This window comes from Mya arenaria, chromosome 9 (assembly GCF_026914265.1).
Source record: "Mya arenaria isolate MELC-2E11 chromosome 9, ASM2691426v1".
NCBI classification, from domain to species: domain Eukaryota; kingdom Metazoa; phylum Mollusca; class Bivalvia; order Myida; family Myidae; genus Mya; species Mya arenaria.
The window spans coordinates 56,834,168-56,853,933 of record NC_069130.1 but is presented as its reverse complement, the minus strand read 5'-3'; the positions used below and the strand labels follow the sequence as shown (position 1 = coordinate 56,853,933).

The 19,766-nt window shown below is 36.5% G+C and overlaps 1 protein-coding gene across 1 annotated transcript in view; it reads right to left on the bottom strand.

The window, feature by feature from the left end:
* LOC128246886 (basement membrane-specific heparan sulfate proteoglycan core protein-like) overlaps positions 1 to 16,666 on the bottom strand; it is a 61,004-nt gene extending 44,338 nt beyond the window's left edge. The window contains exons 1-25 of the mRNA XM_052965415.1: positions 16,583 to 16,666; positions 15,897 to 16,119; positions 15,613 to 15,740; positions 13,714 to 13,812; positions 13,224 to 13,365; positions 12,615 to 12,755; positions 12,331 to 12,452; positions 11,412 to 11,574; positions 11,017 to 11,100; positions 10,538 to 10,703; positions 9,836 to 10,020; positions 9,355 to 9,479; positions 8,905 to 8,991; positions 8,138 to 8,273; positions 7,554 to 7,755; positions 6,410 to 6,513; positions 5,150 to 5,324; positions 4,648 to 4,774; positions 4,031 to 4,182; positions 3,319 to 3,606; positions 2,476 to 2,621; positions 2,011 to 2,128; positions 1,659 to 1,776; positions 1,223 to 1,377; positions 200 to 361 (exon numbers count right to left, since the gene is read on the bottom strand). Of these exons, the coding sequence (XP_052821375.1) occupies positions 200 to 361; positions 1,223 to 1,377; positions 1,659 to 1,776; positions 2,011 to 2,128; positions 2,476 to 2,621; positions 3,319 to 3,606; positions 4,031 to 4,182; positions 4,648 to 4,774; positions 5,150 to 5,324; positions 6,410 to 6,513; positions 7,554 to 7,755; positions 8,138 to 8,273; positions 8,905 to 8,991; positions 9,355 to 9,479; positions 9,836 to 10,020; positions 10,538 to 10,703; positions 11,017 to 11,100; positions 11,412 to 11,574; positions 12,331 to 12,452; positions 12,615 to 12,755; positions 13,224 to 13,365; positions 13,714 to 13,812; positions 15,613 to 15,740; positions 15,897 to 16,119; positions 16,583 to 16,644 (3,610 nt within the window). The 5' untranslated portion in view covers positions 16,645 to 16,666. The remainder of the gene's footprint in view (positions 1 to 199; positions 362 to 1,222; positions 1,378 to 1,658; positions 1,777 to 2,010; positions 2,129 to 2,475; positions 2,622 to 3,318; positions 3,607 to 4,030; positions 4,183 to 4,647; positions 4,775 to 5,149; positions 5,325 to 6,409; positions 6,514 to 7,553; positions 7,756 to 8,137; positions 8,274 to 8,904; positions 8,992 to 9,354; positions 9,480 to 9,835; positions 10,021 to 10,537; positions 10,704 to 11,016; positions 11,101 to 11,411; positions 11,575 to 12,330; positions 12,453 to 12,614; positions 12,756 to 13,223; positions 13,366 to 13,713; positions 13,813 to 15,612; positions 15,741 to 15,896; positions 16,120 to 16,582) is intronic.
* Between the last annotated feature and the right edge of the window lie 3,100 nt (positions 16,667 to 19,766).

Below are 19,766 nucleotides of genomic sequence, written 5' to 3'. Positions count from 1 at the left end.
TGGGTGTCATAAAAAAACTATAATGTCTATTGACATTATACATGTAAGACCATAACTATTCAAGACCTTGCAAACAATGTATTGTTTTTATGGAAAATATAAGACTTCTTTTGCCTATAAAATACATGCTTTTATTAATAAAAGTTAAAACCAATAGTTAGCTTTTTTTTTTTTCAATGGCATTTTATTTCTTGCTCACAATCGTAAGATTCATCCACCGTATCTCCGCGGGCAGACCGTGACGGTTCAATCCAGTACACTGAAGGTATGGGATCACCATCTGCGCTACACTCCAACCGCACACGCTGACCAATGATGGCGTAGATAGTCTTGCTGGGCTGGATGTTGATTGTTGGCGGACCTACAATGTATAATATATACAATGATTATTGGTGGACCTCATACCCATACATAATTTTACCATTTTATATTGTTAGTCTTATGAACATATCAGTGTGCCATGCTGACACTGGCAAAATTTTATAAAATTTGAATTTGAATACCTATAAATGTCTAGTAAAAAATATGAAGACTATCAACAAAATTGCAAAATATATGAACCATGATATGAAACTCAAAAAGATCGAGTTCAAACTTTTAGCAGCTTCTTAAAAAGATCCACCTGTAGAGAGTTAAGTCAGCCATTTTGCTTGTATGCATTTTTAGAAGTTAATTTAAATGTGTCCAATGTATGTTAGGATTATTCATATTGCTCATGATGTATAAATTGATCTAATTAAGTATTCGTATGCACTAATCACAATTTGACTATAATATTTCAACACCAAGTCGAGTACATAAAATCCTATGCTGATTACCATTAGACTCTGTTAAAGGGATATAGCCATGAAATTGATGCCCATATTTTATGTAAATTTGGCATTCTGTACTCGGTCTTGCCCAAACAAGTTCGTTCTTATAGCTACTGATGCCACTGGTGTAAACCATAATGAGACAATGTGGCGAATATTTAGTACTTTGATAAAGTAAACAGGATTAATGAAATTGTTGTTAACATTTAAGCATGAAATATTTGATGGTGCGCTAAATGATTAAAATACAAAGCACAGAAGAAACAATTGTCTCAAATCTTGTAAGGAACACTGCAGATTACAAGTGTATCCATAAAACTTCCAAAGCTGGTAAGATTTGAAAGTAAACAATGTGACGTGAACAATCGCCCCAATAAATCAACTATAAGTATCATTGAAATATTGCGCACCTTCCACATATAGCGTTGCTGTGGCAGTGATGACCCCCATCTCGTTCTGGGCGGAGCAGATGTATCCACCCTGGTCTTCCTGTTGTGCCTGCTTGAACATGATCACTCCATTATCCATCACCTCAACACGCTCAGACATCCGTAGATTTCCAACTCTGGAATCAAGTATTTTGAATTGAAACATTAGTGTACAAAGTAAAATTATATAATTTCTTTGTATTATATTGTATTATATAACCTACATGACATGTAAATAGCGATGTATAGCTTCTGAAAAGTGATAATGATAATTTGCTTTGTCATGTTTGCAATCGCATAAAATAAAATAAAAACACACCTGGAATGTTTTGCTTAGTTCTTCAAATGAGCTCTACATATATGGTAAACTATGTGGCATGTATACATTTGACCAAAAACATAAGGCCAACACACATACCTGGTCCATGTGACCTGCGGGGGCGGGTCTCCATCCATCACTCTACACTGGAACAGGGCACTGCTTCCTACTGAGATTCTCTGGGTGGAGTTAGGGTAGAGTTCAATCTTCATACGACCTGTCATAAAAATACTTCATGGTCATTTTGATATGCTTATACATTCAAAGTAAAATGTGTATCAATAATGATTATCCAAAAAAATAACCTAAGATTTTTTAACAAATGAAAATTGGTTAAAAAGTACATTTAGAAGCATTATATGTATTCTTGTACGTAATGATTTTTGAACATTAATTTTTTGATATTGTAGTCTGCTAACAGACATTAGAAAGAAAGTGAAATTCAACTTACGTTCGACCTCCACAATGGTCCAGTCTTGATCGGTTCCCGCCTGGTTTGAGGCCCGGCATACGTAAATACCTATGTCTGCCATTGTTGCCTGGGTGATTCGCAGAGTATTGCCTGTCACCTGGTAAACAAGCCAGAAAACAGTCAAATGGCTGAGCTACATGTATTTGGTAATTTAGTTCATATAATAAATAGATAGATATCTGAGTAATTCTCAATAACTATCTTATTAACTTCATTATACATATTCAGGCTGAATGGTGTTCTTTTTTGGAGCATCTGAATGTTGAATTTTAAACAAAATATGAAAATAAGCAAGAAAAAGATCCAAAAAATTAATGCATGTGAATAAATGTGATGAAAAATAGAGGGTATTTAAAGTATTTAATGTTAAGAATTCCATTGTTTTAACTAAGTTTAAAATTTTCACTAAAAAGCTTTAAGTATATGGGACATGGTGAATATTACCACATGGTTTAACGACAGATCCTCTCTTGACTTGAGCCAGGTGATAGTTGGCTGTGGATTACCAGTAGCCTTACATGTCAGGGTACCGGTGGTTCCCATGGGGATTGTGACTTTCTCCGGTTCCACTTTTACAGTGGGTGCAATAACTGTAAAAAACACAATATACATGTACATTTTTAGGTTCTACTAATGTATTATCCTTTTGACTAGAAATCAGGACAGGTGTCCACTTTTCTAGAAATCAGGACAGGTGTCCACTTTTCTAGAAATCAGGACAGGTGTCCTTTTGACTAGAAATCAGGACAGGTGTCCACTTTTCTAGAAATCAGGACAGGTGTCCTTTTGACTAGAAATCAGGACAGGTGTCCTTTTGACTAGAAATCAGGACAGGTGTCCACTTTTCTAGAAACCAGTACAGGTGTCCTTTTGACTAGAAATCAGGACAGGTGTCTACTTTTCTAGATATCAGTACAGGTGTCCTTTTGACTAGAACTAGGAACCAGTACAGGTGTCCACTTTTCTAGAAACCAATGCAGATGTTCTTCTGACTGGAAACCAGTACAGATGTCCTTTTGACTAGGAACCAGACCAGGTGATCTTTTGTTGAGTAGCAAAGAGAATGTACATGTATCCCTGGTGGGGTCAGAACAAATGACCCATATACCTTACTGTCTTTTTTTAAAGAAATATTTTAAAAGACAAATTGAAGAAGTGCACAACATAAATCTATTGATTGCAAACTTTTTCATTTGTAACAAACATATACATACTTTTTCATGAACAAAAACATTTACATTTTTGTTGATGACAAAAGAAAGTTTCAAACATAGGCATTTTACAAACCTGAAGGACTGACGTCAACTTCCAAGAAAGCTTCTGCAGTGCTGTATATTCCCGTCTCAGAGTCTGTGCCAGTACACACGTACTTGCCGGCGTAGCTAGGCTGCACATCCGGTATGGTCAGAATACCGTTATTCTGAGTGGCACCCACAGGAAGGCCGGTGGATCGTGACCAGAATAGTGTGATTCGATCACTTCCATCCTCAGCATAACATTCAAGTCTTGCTGTGTCTCCGGCAACTACTACATACTTGGTCTGACGAACAATGATGGTGATTTCTGGTTTTGAAACTGGAAACGATCAGGTTTCTCATTATTATCCACAGATTTCATGCATTCAAATATAAGTCTTATTTGACATCAAATAAACATTAAACACAAACCGTAAACTTAGATCATTTGAATATGTTTCACATCAGATTTCTTTTACAGAGAAGATCTTCATTTACAAAAACTTTACTCATTAGCTTAAAACAAAGAATTTTCTTATAAGTGACGTTTATTATCATATTTACCAGCTGATCAGTATTAAATAAACTTCAGAGAAACTCACATGAATTTATAGTTTAAATATGCCTCCGTTCAATTCAACTGATCTGACAGACAGAATAGTTCTGAGTTCAGACGACCTCTAAAAGAGCAGTCACTCTCGTCTGAACACAATTCAGTGCAATTGCTATGTATAACAAGCTATAGGGAATCCCCCTATACTTACTAGGTCTGACATAGAGAATTGTTCGGAGTTCAGACGAGCCACGTTCATTGGTGGCTTTACAGTAGTAGTCACTCTCGTCTGAAAGCTGGGCCCGTGGGATACGCAGGGTACCATCACTAGTCACTGTAGCCTTTGGGCTCAACTCACGGTTACTAAATAAATATAGTTAAGATTGATTGCTTTTTACAAACAAAGCAACATTAATTGCAAAGAAAATCAAGTTATACACCTCTTTTTCATATTTTAAATAAAAAATTAGTGATGTCTACCATGCGAAACAACTACTAGTTAAAATAAACAATATCATTCAAAGTTCCCACTTTCCTATAATTTTTTTTTAATTACTAGCATAACAAGAGCAGCACAGAGTGCGCACCAATGCTTGCCTCCTCTTGTTATTTCAGTGGATCACGGGGAATAACTCAACAAAACCTTTTGCCTTTTTATGCTCCTTGCTATGCATACGTGTGTATTGTCTATAGCAACATGTTTATCGATACTCGTATGACAACATTTTTGTTCAAATTAGATGTGCTTAAATGACATATGTTTTACTTAACCAAGTACCATCTTCTTATGATTAAAGGTGAATCATGTTAAAAGTAAAATAATCTTACCCTCCCCGGTACCACTCGATCCTGGGTGGTGGACTTCCGCTGGCAATACACTGGAACGTGACGGTATTTCCTTCATCAACATACAGGTAGCGAGGTTTTATACGCACAGTTGGAGACTGAGCTGAATCTGGAATAATGACAAAATTATGTTTCACACTGAAATTTGATGAGATTTCCTTACATTATGAATTGGTGCTTAGGGGTAGGGTGGGGGGAAGGATGGGGGAGGGATGGAGGATATCTGGAATAAAAATGTAATTATATCGTATAAGCTACATGAAGGCATTTCCTTTGAAACATATGGTAACCAATAATTTTTACAGATCATTGGGAATTGCGTGCTGGCATAACTTTCTAAAACTACTTTCACAGTAGATTTTCATAATACTGTTAGTTGATGTAACATGCAAATATACTTAATGAAAATGTAAACATAAAACTAATTCATTTTTCTAAAACATTTATCATCAATCCAAATGTGAATATTCTGTACTTCACTTACCTTCCTTGACAATAATTACGGCAACAGCTTCATCCACGTGGAACATGTCAGAGCCATTACACATATAGTTGCCTGCGTCACTACGCTGGATATTTGGGATCACAAGTACGCCATTCTGGACTATAGCCTTTGCCGGCATCTGGCCGCCCTGCTTGCTCCAGGAGAGGATGTACATCTAGGAAGAAATACTCAAGTATTGGCTGTATGATATATTAACTACTTAAAGGAATGCTTCATGTCCATATTTACCATGCTTCCTATGACTTCTTTTTTGCCGACATTTTTCTGTTCTTTTCAGTCAATACGGTGCATAACTCGACACTTACAGAAGCAATATTTGTGGGCCTAGCTACACATGTGCACGTTCTCATTGGTAATATGCATACGACATTTTATGTGAATATCTTGAAGGGAATAAACTTTTTATCAATTATTCAAATTATCCAGGGGCATACCTTGACAATTATTCAAGCAAGAGTTATGTACCTTGCTACACATTTGAATATTGCCACAAGTAACATCTGTAGAGTGTCATGTTAATATCTTGACTAGTTATTAAGTTACAGACAAGTTAAAATGTTTGCATGACTTTTTTTAGGCTTTCAAGGGGCATACCTTGACAATGATAACAAACAGAGTAGCAGGCTTTGCTAGACATGTGCATATTGTCACAATTAGCATTTGAACAAAGTTTTTATATAATATCTGGAATGGTTATAAAGTTACGGTAAGTTAAAAAAATCATGACTTTTTTCAAACTATAAAGGGCATAACTTGACAAAATTAAAGCCAGAGTTACAGGCCTTGTTGATCATGTGCATATTGTTTCTGGCAACATATATGCAAAATAGTTTTAAACTTAGTTAGTTTTACAACAATTGTAAAACAAGCTATTGCAACTTATATTAATTACTCTTGTTGGCACGATGTTGCACGAGAGTGTGGTCTTGTGTAGTGGGGAAAACCGGAGTACCCGGAGAAAACCCACTTGTCCAGCTTGGTGACCACTAACCGAACTCACATCGAACCCGGGTCCCCTTGGTGAAAAGCGAGTGCACTAACCACTGTGCTAACCGGACAACAAAAAGTAAGGGACGCTGAAGCCAACAACATCAATCCTATAACAAGACTCCAACAGACTCTGGAAACATTGCCCTTGGAGTCTCAAAGCTGATCTCTATGAATTTTAAGGCTTTTTAGATTGTGGCATTAAGTTCAATTCAATAATACATATGTTTGCTATCAAAGTCATAGCAATACCTCTCCAGCCGAGCTAATGACAACAGAGCACACGAGTCTCGCAGAACGTCCCTCTTCTACCTCAATTCTTGTCTGGTCAATGCGGACCTGTAGGGGGCGACGACCTAGGTGAAAGAAGTCAAGTGGTTAAGTTCACATCTGAGCAAAAGCAACAACATTGCTTAATTTACAAAATGAATCTACTTGCCCCAATTTCTCGAAACTTCTCAAGTCCCTTATAACAGGATTAAGCTAATCTCATTACTTTTGGTATTCAGTAAGTTGAGTAATATTAACTTCTTCAAGAGTTTTTATACTTTAGATAGCAATTATCTTGATGATAAACACAATACACCATTTTTCATTTATCAAAATTTATTTTAAATATGTATTTTGGCTAATTAAAATAAGCTACTTAAGCCTGTTAAGCTTAAGAAGTTTCGAGAAATTGGGCTCTGAAGACCATTTCTATTTTGGGAAGTCGTTTTTTCACAATTTCTTGATATTGTTCAATTTCGTGATGTCTAAAATTTGCCTCCATTTTGTTAATGGCAAATATTGGTAGTTAAAATTTTATTTGGTTTAACAGACTTTGCATCCTGATTAATTCAGTATAAGAATTATAACTGTAAGGAAGTTCAGATTAACATGTTTGTATTACTTTTACTTTAATATATGACATACATCATTTACAACAGTACCTGGTACAGTAAACTGCTTTAACTCTTTAAAGCTGCACTAACCATTTTGACAACTTTTTTTTATTTTTTTGTCTTGGAATGAGCCATTTTTTGCTTAAATGTCTGGAAACTAGTTATACAAGACTGCTGATAAAAGATCAGATTGCAGTTTTCCATAAATAGGCTAAAAAACTGATGTTTTATTGCATAAAGCATTACTAATGCTTTAAGAAAAATATTTTTTTCCACAGTTTTCCAAATAATTGAGATCTGTTCTATTGTGTGTTATTTTATATGACTGAATTGAAGGCATTGATACCAAAATCTGCTGATTCTGAGACAAAAACTAAGACAAATGTCAAAACTGTCAATCTGTGAGAGTGCAGCTTTAAGCTCCATTAATGATTAAAACATTGCTTTTAACTTATCTTTTTTCAAAGCTTCCTTTGTTTTTTATTTAATAGATAAAAGCAAGCACAACCCACCTCCCACAACCACCAATTCCACCTCTCTACGTGTAACTCCAAACCGGTTTGTAGCCGTACATACATATCTGCCTGTGTCATCTCGTACAAGGTCACGGATGGTCAGTGAGTAGCGGAGACTCGTGTTTGCGCGATCTGATAGTGGACGTCGGTTAAGACGACTCCACACAACATTGAAGGGGCCTTCTCCACTAACTTGACACTTGAAATTACATGACATAAACATAGGCAAGCAATCTATAAATGGTATTTCTGTATTAATAAAATAAAACATGTAAACCTTTCCATTTAAAGTTAACTCCTTATATGCAATTATATCCATTACCAAACTTATGTGATATAATGCTAGGCTGTACACTTCACATCATTTTATACGTTGACACAAACAAAATATTTAATTCGTACATGTACATTTTTTAAGTCAAAAAGGTTTTTGAATAATATTTATCTACAACAAAGTCTTATCAATTTTCATGTAAAATATATTGAAGTCGAGGAGGTGTTTAGAGAATTTTGAATCCAGCAGAGTCTTATAAATCCCTGTCTCTATTCAGCCCATGAAAGGTTTTCATGCCAACTCCTACCTGGAACACAACAGACGATGTTTCTGGCTCCTCCACCCGGACAGGGGAGACAACCACATTGGGTCGGCGATCCTCCTCCTGGCGCCTGCATGAACCCCCAGACTCACTTGGGTTGCCTACATAACCCTCTGCACATCTGAAGAAGATAAAAGTTAAAAATTGAATTACAAAAGTAAAGGATGCTGATGATCTTCCAGCAAAAACCTCCAGGCTTGGTCTTCCCCACCGCACAAATGGGGGAAATAAGAGTTCCGAATAGTAAAACATTTGTACATGTATGAGATAAGATGAGAGAACCACACTGGGCTAGGAATCTTCCTCATGAGCCACCAGGCTTTGTCTGGTAGCCTCCCTCACCTCGTAATAAGATTATTCTTGCCTTAAATAACTTTAAATATAGTCTGAGTATGTATGCTGCTGTTGGTGGGTTAAATTAACAACACAAACAGGCTGTCTATCTTCCTCATGAGCCCCATCACACAGGGCGGCAAATAGCAAGTACACCTTGATATCAGATTACTCTTGCTTTAAATTTAGTCTGAGGCAGAATGCAGCTGTGGGCGGCTTAAATTTACAACACTAGTATAACATATTGAAGAGGTTTATATTTGGAAAATACAACAGTTAAAGCATGGCTACAGAGTGTCAGACAATTTGTGGCATGGTTATCGATACCTTGACTTGACTTTGGTAATATCATATTTCGCTATACTCATAATAATAATAAAAATAGTTCATGACAATAATCCATTTCTTTTTCTACATACTGTCCACACTGCCTGCCGATGTAGCCTGTCGGACATCTGTCACATGTCACTTGATTGTCGTCAGCTAAGAAGCATGTGGAAGAAAACCTGGAATACAGAAATTTTAAATGATTTTTTTTGTATCCACATTCACTGACATATACATATAATATAAAATCAGGTGTACTCTAAATATTGCCGCTTCTCCATAATAAAATCCTGCATCAGCCCCTGGTTCAGCTACTTACTGGTTGGGTCTTGAGGTGAGGGGATAGGGACATGTTTGACTGTTGTTTGGTATTTCATCAGCGGCATCTCCATAGACACAAGCTTAGATATGAAGATTAACCTTATTTTATTGGTTGGGTCTTTTAGTGAAGGAACAGGGACATGGTTGACAGTAGTTGGGTGTTCAAGCAGTGGCATCACCAAAGTAACAAACCTCATATTTGAAACCTAACATTGACTTACTGGTTGGGTCTAGTGAGGGGACAGGGGCATAGTCGACAGTCATTGGGTGTTCCGGACGTAGTGTCACCATAGAAACCAGTCATACATCGTTCACAGTGATCTCCCTCAGTGTTGTGTTGGCAATCCTTAGTATGGAAAGTAGCAGATTTTATGTGATTTTTTGTTTTTAAAGTTATATGATGTTAGCATTTTTTTTAAATTGGTAACTGGCTTTATTGTACAGTTTCATAAATCATATTGCTTGGCAATGGTAATTCAAACAATAAGGCTTCCAATGTCTTTGTTGAGTAAACTGCACTTTGCCTCGAAACACATATGTTCTTTACCTAACGTGTTCTTGAAATGAGTGTTTTTGCAATTATAATGATATAATCATAAGCCAATCATTCCAAAAGAAAATTAACAAGGAAATATTCCTGTGTTTGAATATGTTTCTCAGCGGAAACCAAACTGCTATACACCATATCAAGAAATCACGTACCAAGCACCGTCCAGACTCAGGATCACAAGAGGTGGCATGTTTGTTGCAGTTACACCGTACACATCGCCCAAGCCCGTCCCTCCCGTCGGACACACGGAGGTAGCTGTCAGCACAGCGCTCACATGACAGGCCTGTGTAACCCTCGGGGCAACGACAGTCCTCAACCATTGGGGCCCCTCCAAGGCCTAAAGATTGAAAGCTAAATAATGAGTGTCTAATTTAGCCATTAAACTTCAACCTTATACTGAGGTGTTTTCCAATCATGATATCTTAGTAACATTTCATATGACATTATGTATGTGTTTTTCTTATGACGAGTACAATGGTGATCAAAACTTGTCTTTTAGGCTGTTAATTAGAATGAATATCAAATTAGCTCAGTAAAAGCAGTATGTAGCTAGGTTATAGCTGCCATGATGTAAAGAATTTTCTTTTCAGACTTATCTGTTCATATAAGCCTATTTCTATTGTATTTTTAAAGCAAATTACTTCATATCTAAAGATTGTTATCCACAGATTTACTATTTCTTCTATTATTTGACACCATTGTGCAATGTATGCTAGAATGATCATCATCTCTCAAGTGTGTTTAGGGAGGACAGTATCTGAGCTGACATCCCGAAGTCTAACCGAAGTAATCAGAAAGTAGTTTTATACATGTTGGTGTAAAGATGCCAGAAATATCCAAACTTCCAAACTCACCAGTAGGCGTGGGTATGGCAGTGTCCATGCTGACATCACGAAGTGTAACCGATGCCATGTTTTGGTGGTATGTAGCCCTGATAAGAATCCCCTCCACATCGGAGAGAATCTTCATGAAAGTCACACGAGTGGGATTGGTGCTCCACCTAAGATCACTGAACGAGGTCTGGAGATTACAAAGAATTTTTTTTTAAATACAAAATGATAACCATATTAAAATCAAGCTTACCCTGTGCCATTTAACAGGGTGTATGTTTATACTTTTGGCTACTGAGCTTGTTTCTGTAGTTTTCACATAAGTATTGTAACAAAACTGACAAAAAAGTGAAGACTTTTATTTCTGCGAATATCCACATCTTGTTCATATTTCCAAATTGGTGGTGTATTACCTAAGGGATGAGCATTAATAAGGTCCTTAAATCTGTGAAAAATGGCCAGAAGACTCCTGTGGGGTTAAAAGGGCATAAACGGTAACTCACCTCTCTAAGTAGAATCTCGTAGGTCTGTGTACGGTCAACCTCGAGTCCAGGCTCAAACAAATGGTACATTCTTGCTGATTGGCCCTGGCAACAAAATAGAAGAATGTCAATCATTGGCATTTATCAATTCAAACATAATTAAAAGATATTCACTAAAAAGTGTTAATAATGATAAAGAATTGTCACAAGAAATTGTAACCTCAATACTGCAACAGTGTTAAGTTGTTTTTTAGTTTAACAACATTTTCACAATTACAAAACGGACTCAGGCTTAAATTGAACTTTTTTGGGGTAAATCAACCAAATATCTCTTATGTATGTAATAAACACATTGAGAATATCATGCTCTTGGTCATTCAATATTTATGATTTTTCATTTGTTTACAAAAACTCACAATGATTTCCAGGTCCACATCTCTGTACATGCGACCTTCAGGCTTCACAGAGAATTCCAGAGTAAATCGCAAATATCCACCATACGAGGTGACCCTATCTCCACGGAACATGGCGGGAAGCTGGAAAAATAGGCTCTCATGCTCCTGTTGTACATCCTCAAACCTGTAATTAGTATAAGTATAATACAAGGGTGGAGAGCAGTATATCAATACAAAACAATTGTATGATATATCAAAAAAAGATGTGTCAATAATTGAAGAACCAGTTATTTGTTACAGATTCAGAAAAATATTAGCATTATTAATCTTCTTATAGCAATTTAACCCCAATTTCTCGAAACTTCTTAGATCACTTATAACAGGATTAAGCTAATCTCATCATTTTTATTTCCGTATAATTTGTGTTATATAATATTTTAATAGAGATTTAAGACTTAAAATAGGAATTATGTTTATGAAAGTCACAATAAAAAAAATTCATTCATCAAAATCAAACTTTAGTATTATTTTGACTTATTGAAATAAGCTACTTAAGCCTGTTAAGCTTAAGAAGTTTCGAGAAATTGGGGCCTGAAGTTTGGGTCTTGAGTCTCAAACTCAGACTCAAGACATAAGTGAAGGCTTGCCGTTGGTTTGTTTCCAAAGGTATAAATTGTTTCTACATCAATTTATTCATATCTTTAAAATTTCAGCCTTTCGATGTAGAGTTATGTTAATTGGTATGAATGTTGTTTTTTTTTTCAATGTGAACTATAATTTAAGACATGTTTGAAATACATATGATTAATTAGCTATAAGAAGGAATGCAAAAGACGTCACTGTAATCTTCTAAACCAAGCAAAAGCTAACTTTGATGATAATTAAACTTCAATTGTTGAACTCTACAAAGACTTTTTTCAAAGGATTTTGAAACAAATACCTGTTGTACGTGACTGAATTCCTTGAAGAATTCACAATGAAGCCATCACTGATAAGGTTGTTCATGCGCCTGTTCACCAGGACAAAGTTGTGGCTGCCATTTATACCAATTATTGGCCGCAACTGAAAACGTAATCAAATGAATTGTACATCAATGGCACGAAAGTATTTTCTTTTTGAGCAAAATATTTTGAGCTTTACTTAATAGTCCATCCACATTTTTTATATGAAAGATACCCTAACTAACAATTATTCCCAAAAGGTGAAGTTTAAAGTTCCACTCACGCTGTCCCTGTAGTAGCTAGAGCTTGTACACTGGTTGGTGATGCCGGAACAGAAGCAAGTCAGACAGCCCTGGGGGTTGTTGGCATCCAGGTAGAAATGATCCTCCCTGCACCGTGCACAGCGACGGCCCTGTACGTACGGCTGAAAAAGAAGAGAAATTATTCATCATCAATGTAACAAAAACGTCAAACAGCTCTGAGGGTTGTTGGTCTCAAGGTAGACATAGAATGGGAATCCCGAGACCATGTATATCATCATCATCATCATCATCATCATCACCATTATCATCGTCGTCGTCGTCGTTATCATCGTCATTAAAATAATCATCCCACCAACAACTCAAACAATACCACCCGCTTATCACGATCCAGTACTCATCTTTGTGTGATGTGTCAGAGAGATCATAATCATAAAACAACAGTTACAACAACAACAACTTAAATTATAGTACAACCCCTCATCAGCATTCTGTACTCACTTAAAAACGACATTGTATGTTGTTTTCGTAACACTGTTGGTCGGGTTGCGACGATGAAAACGACAACGAGAACATCAGCAATAACAACAATAGTACCTTTACATGCATCATCCTTGCTCCAATGTACTCACCTTACAATGGCATTGCATGGTGTTTTCGTCACATTGTGTGTTGGGCACAATACCGCGAGTGTCACAGTCACAATTAACATCAGGTCCAAGCTTACAGTAGTCTCCAACCTTCATTGGGTTGCCGGTGTATCCTGGCAGGCATCTGAAAATGCACACAAACAATATTATGTTCTGTATTCTCTTAAAAACTAATTTTATGAAAAATGTAATTAATTGAACATTCACTCTTTTTAATTTTTGGATATACATACTGACATATTCTGTATTTCTATGACCTTGATAGACGTTTCGAATCTGAAAACTATTTGGCCAATTGGGGCATCACTACATTATTTTCTTTGCCCAGACTTACTTACATTTAACATCTGAACCCCAGCGTGCCCAGTGGAAAAGGCAGTTAAACACCTCATATCCCTCCTGCTAGTACCGTCCCTTATCGGCTGACAAGTTGACATTGACATATTTGTACCTATAACCTTGACCTACTTACGATTCACATCTCAGTCCTGTGTGGCCAGTAGGACAGGCTATACACTTCACAACTTCCCTGTAAGCAGTGTCCCTGATCAGCTCACATGTGGGACTGAACCTTCAAACAAAGTATGATCAGCTAACTGACCTACTAATGTAATAAGTTAACACTGGTATGTAACTGTCTTTGAAATTCCTAACCTTTTTCCAAGTTTCAGTTGAAACAATATTCGGGGAAATACTATACAAACTTTATATAACATGATTACTAACATTGATAAAACCTCTTAGCCTTTTTAACAATTTTACAAAACTTGTTTAAAAAGAATTACGCTGGAATTGATGGATTCTCCCCATACGCCCATTTTCTATGAAAGGCAGAACTTGTAATGCAATGTGCCGGCAGAAGGTAAATGGTTGTAGCATTCTTATACACAAGTTGGAAATATTCATAACATGGAAAGATATGGGTAGGTTAGAGAAGTAAATTGAAAAGTAAATGTCAAATAATGAAATAAAAAGCAGAAATCGAAATTCACAAATATACAAGATACACCCCAGATAAGAGGAGTTTAATGGGAGATATTAATAAAGATCAAGGCAGTATTATGGTTCTTGGGTAATGCAATTCCTCTTGTTGCCATATATCTACATTTCAAGTTTCATTTCAATCCATTAAGTATTTTGCAAGATGTGGTCCGGACAAATACTCATTTTCGAAAAATATCAGGTAAAGGGGAGATCACTTAAATATGTGCAGGGCAGGATTATGGTTCTTGTGCAGTGCACTTACTCTCATTACCATCTATCTATATTTGAAGTGTCACTTCAATCAGATATAACCCGGACAAGCACCAATCATGAATGAAATGGTTAAGGGGAGATAACATAATAAATATGCATGGTAGGATGATGGTTCTTAAGCACTGCGCTTCCTCTCAATACCATATATCTATATTTTAACACAGTGGCTTGATGACAAAGGCTCATTAAAGTCACAATAAATAATTTCAACTAGCCAAAATTATATTTTATACATACTTGAACATGTATATCACCAAAATAATACATTGCCATAAACATAAAACAAGATTTGAAAAAAAAAATCAAAAATACTCTATACTGTAATATTTCATATTATAATTTTGTCAAATCTCGTTTTATGTTTATGGCAATGTATTATTTTGGTGATATACATGTTCAAGTATATATAAAATATAATTTTGGCTAGTTGAAATTATTTATTGTGACTTTAATGAGCCTTTGTCATCAAGCCACTGTGTATTTGAAGTATCATTAAGTCCCTTTAGTATGGCCCTGACAGATGATAAAAACTTTTAGGGGAGATAACGTAATTTATATGCATGATAGAATTATGGTTCTTGTGCAATGCACCTCCCTCATTGCCATCTATCTATAGACAAAGTTTTATTTTAATCCCTTTAGTATTATTCGAGATATGGCCCGTACAAGCATCAATCATGAAAGACAATGGTATTTAAGCAGAAATAATTTAATAATAATACATGATATAAGTACGGTTCCTGTGCACTACACTTCATCTAATTGAAATCTATCTATACACCAAGTTGTATTTAAATCCTATTAATAGTTTTGAAGTTATTCTCCAGACAAGGGTCGGACGGACGGACGGACGGACATACAAATAGGAAAGTTTGAACTCCCTGTTCGGGGAGCATAATAAATAACATATCTACTTTCCACTTGTGTAATATCCTCTATATACATTTGCAGTTAAATTAAACAATAGTAAAGCAGACGCTCTCAGGAACATACAAATGCAATTAGGCAGTGATTCAGTATGACAATACACTTATTCTTAAGAACTGAAAACAAATTACCTATTGATTATATAGAATACACACTAACTACAACACATATCAGCACAAACACTTACTGGTTGGGCGACTCTGTGAGAGGACAAGGACACTGCTGACAATCAATGCGTGATCCCCGGGTAGCGTCACCATAGTAACCAATAGCGCACTTCTCACAGTTGTCACCCGCGGTGTTGTGTTGGCAGTTCTAGAGTTAGTCACATACACACAACTCTCTTAAGTTATAGATAAAAAATCTCTTTAAATAACAAGAAATGCTCTATATTGACTACGGAATCATAAAGAATGATAGTTATGGGTTGTAAAGGTGAAATCTAAATTTGCAGTAGAACTGCCGACTCACCCAGCACACGCCTGTCTCTGGGTGGCATTTACTGGAGTGCCTATTACACCTGCATGGCTCACAAAGCCCCAGGTAGAGCCCGCCGCCTGAAGTGTAGCCTATGTCACAGTCTTCGCATGATAAACCTCGATATCCCACCCGGCAGCTCAACGGCTCCACAGGGTAGGCTCGGTCCTGCAGTGTGCTCCGGTCTTCTGCAATGTCCAGGCTGACATCCCTCAAGCTGTGATGGTGTAAGTTGATTATAGATTCTAATAATAGATTAAAACTCAAGAGTAACAAAATACTACTGATAGAATGCAATAGTATTGTTAAAAGTAATCGTTTTCCCCAAACGTCGGTGATAATCGATTATGATTCTAGACATCGATTATTTCTAACAACAGCAAAATATATACTTCGATTAAAATCTATGTGCGATAGGTTTCTTTAATAGAGATTTTATTATTTTAGTAAACTAAAACATAACTAGCTTTCTGTCGATGACTTCATAAAAATGAACACCCATTTATAATAGGCTATTATTTAAATGCCATTTTATGATACATTTAGATAACTATCATACAGCAACTCCTCCCGTTTTAACATAAAACAGTTTTGAATATGAAACTGACGATAAAATCCGATAATCGATTGTTATTTGTCAGATTTTAAATCCCTTGTTGCAATCCGTATTAAGAACTTACAGTAAAAATTGACAAAGGAGATAACCAAATAGCTTGTAAAACATAACACTAAACTCTAACATAATCAAATAGCCTAATTTAAGCACTATCTCTTATCCTCTTCATGAATCAACATCAAGTAACTGTATCTCACACGTCGCTGGGTCAAGGTTCCATCAGCAAATGTTCTCGCGTGTCTGGTTTCCCGTGCAGACGGTATCAGTATGCTGGTGGCAAGAGGTTTACATGTTCAGTCGGGGCCTGTGGGTCTAGGAATACATAACTAAGGTGTGTGTGTGTGTGGGGGGGGGGGGGGGGGTGGCTGTATAAAAAACCTCAAAACTTTTATTTCACTGATTTCGTGAAGATGCATTTCAACCTTTCATTCCAGAATATATTTATAAAGGTTTTAAAGTTGACATATATAATGTTTTAACACCCGTTAAGATACGGGCATAATCTACGCAATAGGTGTCCGATATATTTTTCATTAAAACGCAGTTTACGCCCAAACGAGGTTACGCCCAAACGAGACTACGCCCTTAAGCCTCACGATCTTTATTGAAACGGGACCCTGATTCTTTAATATCCCATACTTTAACCTTAAGCCACAGTCACATATAGGGTGCAACGAACTAGCGACCCTCCATAGTCAGAATTTGCGGCAATCAACGACAATCGCTGGCGACCAAAACCCCAAGAAGGCTATACAAAGTTATTATGCGACTGGTCGTCCGAAAATACCCCATACGACCATCGACCATCGGTTAGCTCCTTGTCTGCAACTACAATAAAAAATACTGGTTGGCCTTTGATTGGCGAGTAACTGTTACGGCGATATTAAAATAATATTTGTGTACAAAATATCATCCCTCAAAAGTATTTATATGTTTTACGGGGTTCCAAATAACGAGTTTGCCTCACGGATGCCTGTAATAAGAGTCTCAGAGTTCACGTCAAACAACACACATTTTCGTTGATATCTTCATATGAATGTTTTAAAGTTGTATAAAATGCTTTTCTTTGAAAGTTATTTTTTCTTCTTCCTAGTAATTCCATCCCCCATAACAATTTCTTTTGAAATGAGTAAATGTCATAATCAGACCTAACGCTACTGATTATCATGGTTAACATGAACTCCGGCTACAAGTAAGCCCTGTTTAGAGTGTGGTTGGGCAAACGCCATCCATATGTACACTGCCAGCATAGCATCCATTTTGTGGAATCTAACCTGTATAGTTCGTACTTGCACCGCTTTGACTATACATATCATCTGTGACGTTTATATTTAAAGGGACTTCTTTCTTGACGACTTGGGGCGTTTTTTGTTGGTAATAAACTGGTTTCAGTTTTATATCGGTTTCACGAACTGTGTTTTTGTTGTAACAGTTTCGAATAAAACTAAAACCAGTTACAATCGTGTTTTTAACGAAAACCGAAACCGGTTTTTGAAACTATCGAAACCCCCTACCGGATGAGGTTTCATCGGTTCGTTCCATCCGAAAACTAGTTTAATTCGAAAACAACATGGCAGATAGTGATCAACCTCGTTTGTTGAAACTCAATCTTTTGGATAACAATGCCTTACAATGGGCAAATGAGCAAAACGCCGAGGATTACATTAGTAATTGTGTAGCTCAATAGCGACAGTAGCTCCGCAATGTTGTTGAAAATGTACACAAAACCATGCATTTGTTACTTCAAGCAAAACTATCAAAACCGGTTTCGTCACTGCTGAAACCACTGAAACCAAAACTGAAACTGGTTTGGTATCAACAAATACGCCCTAAGTTACAGGCTGAAAATTATGAATTCATGACGCATTTATATCATTACGCACCAGTCAATTGTAACCACGCCCCCCCCCCCCCCCAGGTCCGGGGGTATACCGGGGATAGCCGGGGAAATTAGCCGTGTTTTACCTTTCAGGTGGCCCAGCAGTGCCGGGTGAGTGCGGGGGTATTTGGCGGGGATTTTACCATCTGTTCGGGGATTTTAGCCGGGGTTGGCTGGACCGAAAGTCAAAGTCCCCGCTATTCCCCGGACCTTGGCGTGGTTACAATTGACTGGTGCATTAACTGTATAGATATATTGTGCCTGTTTCTGCAATAATAACAGCACTAGCATGAACTGCCGTAATTAAAATTATATATTGGAACAAGGCTGTTTTAGTTGAAATGACATAAATAATGAACCATGACTAGCATAAGAACAATTGCACGTGAGCTTTGCGGAATGCTAACGCTAGTGAGAACAGCAGAAGCTTGAAGATACTGGACTATAATAGACATGTTTAATTGTGTTTACATTTAGTAAATATTGTAAAAAAAAACACTTTGAAGACGGCATTCTATTTTTGAAACAAATATTTTAAACTGTTAAATTACTATTATTTTTTAACAATCACCTACCTGCGACCTCCTAGTCAGTGTTTGACAACTTTAAAACTATGAATCCACCAATGGTCTTATGGCTACAACTTGCTGTATATATGACATTGTTACTTGTTTAGGTTTATATTTAACGTATTTCCATCGATATGCGCGGCAAAGAAATAAATTTAAATAAAATTAAGTTAGGCACCACACACTAATAAATCAGCATGTAATTCCTGTATATGTATGTATAAGTGATGCCTTTAGGTTCTCATACGTTAGTAAAATTACTTATACGTTAATTCTCTTTAACATATCGCAAACAATATATTGGTATTCCTTTTTAACATCCAAAGGTTTACCCAACTAGAACAGCGTCTAAAAATATCTCGGCATAAAGAGGCATTATTATACAATTAACCACTTAACCACTACCAATTAACAGTGATTTATTAATTATATCTCTCCCATGCAATGCAGGGTTATATTGAGACGTTTTGTTTCCAAGTTTTAGCGCGAATGTCTGTCCGTCCACCCAGCAACCGATCGTGCCATTCGGAGCTCCTCGGCCATTTTTATCGAAACAACCTCGGATGTATGCCGGTACATCAGTTGAAGTAGTTCGTAAACTTTTGAATTATATCATTTATGAAATGAAGTGTTTTAGAATTGTATATATTGATCTAAGTTTAAATTGATTGCCAGTGAAGTATATTTTTGCAAACAAAATTAAGATTTCCAAGAGTAAAGTCATAAAGTTTAACTGCTAAATAAAATCACTACGCGATCTTCTTGCAGCGGACTTAAACGGACCTCTTTTTAAGTATGTA